This window comes from Schistocerca americana, chromosome 4 (assembly GCF_021461395.2).
Source record: "Schistocerca americana isolate TAMUIC-IGC-003095 chromosome 4, iqSchAmer2.1, whole genome shotgun sequence".
Classification (NCBI taxonomy): Eukaryota; Metazoa; Arthropoda; class Insecta; order Orthoptera; family Acrididae; genus Schistocerca; species Schistocerca americana.
The window spans coordinates 19496445-19502444 of record NC_060122.1 but is presented as its reverse complement, the minus strand read 5'-3'; the positions used below and the strand labels follow the sequence as shown (position 1 = coordinate 19502444).

General features: G+C 47.9%; 1 protein-coding gene across 1 annotated transcript in view; it reads right to left on the bottom strand.

Moving 5' to 3' along the window:
• Positions 1-212: 212 nt before the first annotated feature.
• LOC124613952 (40S ribosomal protein S25) overlaps positions 213-6000 on the bottom strand; it is a 39388-nt gene continuing 33600 nt past the window's right edge. The window contains exon 4 of the mRNA XM_047142723.1: positions 213-349. Within this exon, the coding sequence (XP_046998679.1) occupies positions 270-349 (80 nt within the window). The 3' untranslated portion in view covers positions 213-269. The remainder of the gene's footprint in view (positions 350-6000) is intronic.

Below are 6000 nucleotides of genomic sequence, written 5' to 3'. Positions count from 1 at the left end.
CAGATATAGTATCCAAGTACTCTATAATAATGACACCGAGAACACTTCTGAACAGTCAACCTGGATTCATCAACAATGCAACTTTTTGTGAACTTCAATCACAATAAGATTTGCAAGATAATAATTAAATCACAACATATGACAAAACTAGTTCGTCAAACATAAAAGTTCCAACAAAAAAATAATTATGTAATTTTTGATTAAAACACCACTAAACAAATTATATGAGTTTTTATTATCACTTGAATGTACACTTAAATATATCAGGTTTATGCTGGAGGGTCATCTCCTTTGGTTGTCCTTGTGTAGATGACCTGGGCATGGTGCTTTATAACCTGCTTTATCAGACCTGGAAAAAAAAATTGACAAGATTGTTATATCACAAAACTACTACAAAAGTGTGTATTTTTACTGCACACTGAAAGACAAGTGAACATTTCCAGGAAACCTACCACTACTCAGAAAATAAAATTCTTCATTGCCAGTTGTGACAGTATCAGTTTCATGAATATTAGAATCTACTAGCATCAAAACAATTTAACTATTTGTTTTTTTTTAAATATTATGACTGACTTTACTGATCACTGTCAGCTGCTATGAAAATTATTTGTATCAGTTTCAACCGTTAGAAATTAGAAATTTATATAATTTTCTAGATTTCTGCAAAAATTACTACGTACTACATGTGTCATGTGATTCACATATTACTTGGTTATGTTCAAGAGAAGTTTAATTTATAATCTATACTTTTAAAGTTTACAACGTTGCAACTACAGAAGTTATGCTAGTTAGCTTCTGTTGATATATCTTAGACTGAAATCAATAGAGATGGATAAAGTCAAGTCCACCAAAGAGAAGCTAAAAGTGGGCAGTCCACCAAGAGGTGGATGACACAGAGGTGGGTTCTCACAACGTTGTAGGTAATCGTGTGTTAGCCATGTATGGCCAATGCAAAGCCAGCAGAGGATAACAGATTCCCTGTGAGAGGACCGCATGGTAGACTTCCACACATTCGTCGTCTCCTTAATAACACGCAGCTTGTTGTGTGTACTGCTATGCCATTCCGTCTCCCAAAGTCTGAAAACTGTGGCGTAAGACAGAACAAGTCAGCTTCAGAGATGCCAATCTCCAGAAGCGGTTTCCTCGTCACCTGTTCGGCCAGCCTGTCACCAAGTTTGTTGCCTGGGATTCAGATGTGTCCTGGGGTCCACAAAAACCACGCGACTCTTGGATGGATGCTACCAGAGAATGCCAAGGATAGCACTGGTCAATAACTTGTAGGCTGCTCAATGAGTCAGTACACAGGAGAAATGCCACACCAGGGCATCAGTGGATGTGCTCAAGAGCATGAGATATGGCTGCCAGCTCTGCAGTGAAAACAGTGCAGCCATTTGGCAAGGAGTGTCATTCAATATGTCCTTGATAAACATATGCAAAGCCTATGTGACCATCAGCCATCGGTGTAAACCACGTAAGAGCCCCAAACATGTCAAGAATCGTGTGGAAGTGACTGGAGAGCGGCGAAGTTAACGGAGCCCTTAGGGCCATTGCAAAAGGTTCAGACGAAGCTGCAGCTGAGGTGTACACCATGGAGACAATTGTGAACGGACCGCAAGTAGAGGTGGTAAAGGGAAGGACTCCAGTTTGGAGAGAAGGGACCACATGCAAACCGCAATCATTAGCCTCGAACTGGGCCGCCGATGCGAGAGATGGACAGCCGCAGATGGGAAAAGAAGGCGGTAATTCAGATGCTCTGGAGAACTACGGATGTGTGCAACGTAACTGGCGAGCAGTTGTGCACGTCCGATCTGCAATCGAGGCACCCAAGTCTTCTCCAATACGCTGGTCACCAGACTCGTCTTAAAAGCTCCTGTCACTAGTCGAACCCTGCAGTGGTGCACAGGGTCAAGTAAATGCAACACTGAGGGCTCTGTTGAACCATAAACCACACTCCGATAGTCAACTCAGGATTGGACAAGGGCTCTGTAGAGCTGCAGCAGTGTAGAGTGATCTCCACCCCAATTAGTGTTGCTCAGGCGACGGAGGGCACTGAGGTGCCACCAGCACTTCTGCTTAAGCTTACGAAGATGAGAGAGTCAAGTCGATCAAGCATCGAAAACCAGTCCTAGGAATTGATATCTCTCCACTACAGTGAGTGGATCGTAATTAAGGTAAAGTCCTGGCTCCGGATGAATGGTAAGACACCTACAGAAGTGCATGACACATGACTTTGCAGCTGAAAACTGGAAGCTGTGGGCTAGCGGCCTTGACCACATCTTGTGGATACCTCCCTGTAGGTGCCACTCAGCAACACCAGTACTGGAGCAGCAGTACGTAATGCAGGAGTCATCTGCATACAGAGAAAGTGAGACCAAGGGTCCGACAGCTGCTGCTAGACAGTTAATGGCCACTAAAAATACACACAATACAGATCCCTGCAGGACTCCATTCTCCTGGATATGGACAGAACTATGGGAGTCACCAACTTCGACACGGAAAGTACAGAGCAACAGTAAGATTTGGATAAAAATCGGGAGTGGGCCCCAGAGACCCCACTCATACAATGTGGCAAGGATGATGATGTCAGGTTGTGTCTTATTCTTTACACAAGTCAAAAATGACAGCAACCAGGTGTTGGCATCGGGAAAAGGCTTTTCAGATGGCAGACTCTAGGGACACAATATTATCAGTGATACAGCGACCCTGGCGGAAGCCACCCTGACATGGAGCCAGTAGGCCATGTGACATCAGGACCCAAACTCAGCCACCGACATACCCATACGTTCCAGCACCTTACAAAGATTGTTGGTGAGGCTGACGAGACGATAGCTACCCACATCAAGTAGGCTTTTACTGGGTTTGGGCACTGGAATGGTGGTGCTCTTCCGCCATTGCGACGGAAAGACGCCATCGCACCACACCCAGTTGAAGATGACAAGGATATGTCGCGTGTAGTCAGATGAGAGATGTTTAACCATCTGACCATGGATCCAATCTGGCCCAGGAGCTGTGTCGGGGCAATGTGCAAGGGCACTGAGGAGCTCCCACTCTGTATACGGGACGTTATAGCATTCACTGTGGCATGTAGTGAATGAGAGGACTTTCCCTTCCTGCCACCTTTTGATAGTGCAAAAGGCTGAGGGTTAATTCTCCGACGCACAGGCTTGAACATAGTACTCAGCAACTGCGTTTCCATCTGTAGATAGCACGCCATATATGGTAACACCGAGAACACGTGTTCGGGTTGGTGCCCGAAAAGACGTTTGATGTATGCCCAACTTGGGAAGGTGATGTAGGGCACCCAATGGTAGAGACATATCTCTCCCAACACTCCTGCTTCCATCGTTTGATAAGCACAACTTCAATGGTCATTAGCACCCACACTACGTTAGGAATGCACCGCGTGGCACAAGTTTAAAACAGCAACTAAAAGGGAAAACACGATAAACGACAGACTGACAGGCATAGGATTAAAAAAAAACAGCATAATCAAATGTCCTTAAGAGAGGTTTGTCAAGTTGATAAAACGAAGAACGCGAGCAGCTGCTTGTGGGTCATCCGCTAAAATGGCATCTAGAGTACATGGCAGGCCAAGATCAAGACGCAGTGTGTTAAAATCTGGACAGGACGTTAAAATGCGGCGGACCCTCAGCAATTGCCCACATGGGCAGAAAGGCGCCGGCGCAGCAGTCAGCAGATGGCGATGGCTGAACCGGCAGTGTCCAATTCGTAACCGGGTCAAAACTACCTCCTCCCGTCGAGAAGGGCAGGAGGAGGACATCCAAGCCGCGGGAAGAGGTTTCAAGGCCCGAAGCTTGTTGTCCGTAAGTGCAGCCCAATCGGCATACCACAGCGATAAAATGCACCGACAAATGACCCTGCTACAATCTGACAAAGGGACACAACAAGAAGCTGTCCAAGGCTGGAGGACCGCAGCCTTGGCCGCGGCATCTGCAGCTTCGTTCCCAGGGATACCAACATGGCCAGGAACCCACATAAAGCTAACCGGAGAACTGATGTCCACCAGCTGCTGAAGAGAGCTTTGGATCCGGTGCACGAAAGGGTGAACAGGATACGGATCACTGAGGCTCTGGATGGCGCTCAGGGAATCTGAGAAGATGATATGCAGAATGTCGGTGGCGGCAGACGTAAAGAACAGCCTGGTAGAGGGCAAATAGCTCAGCTGTGAAGACCGAACAATGGCCATGGAGCCGGTATTTGAAACTTTGTGTCCCGACAATAAACGAACACCCGACCCCGTCATTGGTCTTAGAGCCATCTGTATAAATGAAGGTCATATTAATGAACTTCGAACGAAGTTCGACAAAACGGGAGTGGTAGACCGAACCGGGGGTAACCTCCTTTGGGAGCGAGCTGAGGTCAAGGTGAACGCGAACCTGAGCCTGGAGCCAAGGTGGCGTGTGGCTCTCACCCACTCGAAAGGTTGTAGGGAGTGAAAACTTAAGGTGTTGGAGGCGACAAAAGCGAACTCCAGGGGGTAGCAGGGCAGAGACATACAACCCGTATTGACGGTCGAGAGAGTCGTCAAAAAAGGAACGATAAGACGGGTGGTCGGGCATTGACAGTAGCCGACAGGCATACCGACAAAGCAGTATATCGCGCCGGTAGGTGAGTGGCAATTCACCAGCGTCAGCATGAAGACTCTTGACGGGACTAGTATAAAACGCTCCGATCGCAAGTCGTAAACCCCGATGTTGTATGGAGTTGAGGCGGCGTAAGATGGATGGCCGTGCAGGAGTATACGAAGCTCCCATAATCCAGCTTGGAGCGGACGATCGACCGATATAGGCGAAGTAGGACGGTTCGATCCGCTCCCCACGACATACCACAGATAACATGGAGGACATTAAGAGAACAGGTACAACGGGCAGCCAAATATGACATGTGGAGACCAGCTAAGTTTCCTGTCAAATGTAAGACCTAAAAATTTTGTTGTCTCCACGAATGGGAGAGCAACGGGACCGAGTCGTGAGGACGGTGGGAGAAACTCTTTGTAGGGCCAGAAGTTAATACAGACCGTCTTCTCGGCAGAAAAACGGAAGCCATTGGCGACACTCCAGGAGTAAAGACGGTCAAGAGAACGCTGAAGACAGCGCTCCAGGAAACGTACACTGCACACTGCAATAGATGGTAAAATCGTCCACGAAAAGGGAGCCTGATACATCAGCTGGGAGGCAATCCATTATTGGATTGATCGCTATGGCGAAGAGAGCGACGCTCAAAACTGAGTCCTGTGGCACCCCATTCTCCTGGCGAAAGGTGTCTGACAGGACAGAACCCACATGTACCCTGAACTGTCGATCCATTAAAAAGGAATGAATAAAAAGAGGGAGGCGACCGCGAAGGCACCATGTATGCATGGTGCGGAAAATGCCCGCCCTCCAACACGTGTCGTAAGCCTTCTCCAAATCAAAGAACACAGCCGCGGTCGGGCGCTTCCGCAAGAAGTTATTCATAATGAAGGTCGAGAAGGTAACCAGATGGTCAACAGCAGAGCGGCACCTACGAAATCCACATTGTACATTGGTAAGTAGGCGTCGAGACTCGAGCAGCCAAACCAAACGAGAGTTAACCATTCGCTCCATCAGTTTACAGACACAGCTGGTAAGCGAGATGGGTCAATAACTGGAAGGCAAGTGCTTGTCCTTCCCCGGCTTAGGAATCGGGACAACAATAGACTCGCGCCAGCATGCGGGAACATGTCCCTCAATCCAGATGCGATTGTATGTACGAAGAAGAAAACCTTTACCCGCAGGAGAAAGGTTCTTCAGCATCTGAATATGAATAGAATCAGGCCCTGGAGCGGAGGACCGTGAGCGCGCAAGTGCGTTTTCGAGTTCCCGCATGGTGAATGGGGCATTATAACTTTCACGATTCGAGGAGCGGAAGGTAGGTGGCCTAGCCTCCTCGGCCACTTTTCTGGGGAGGAAGGCTGGGTGGTAATGAGCGGAGCTCGAAACCTCTGCGAAAAAGCGGCCA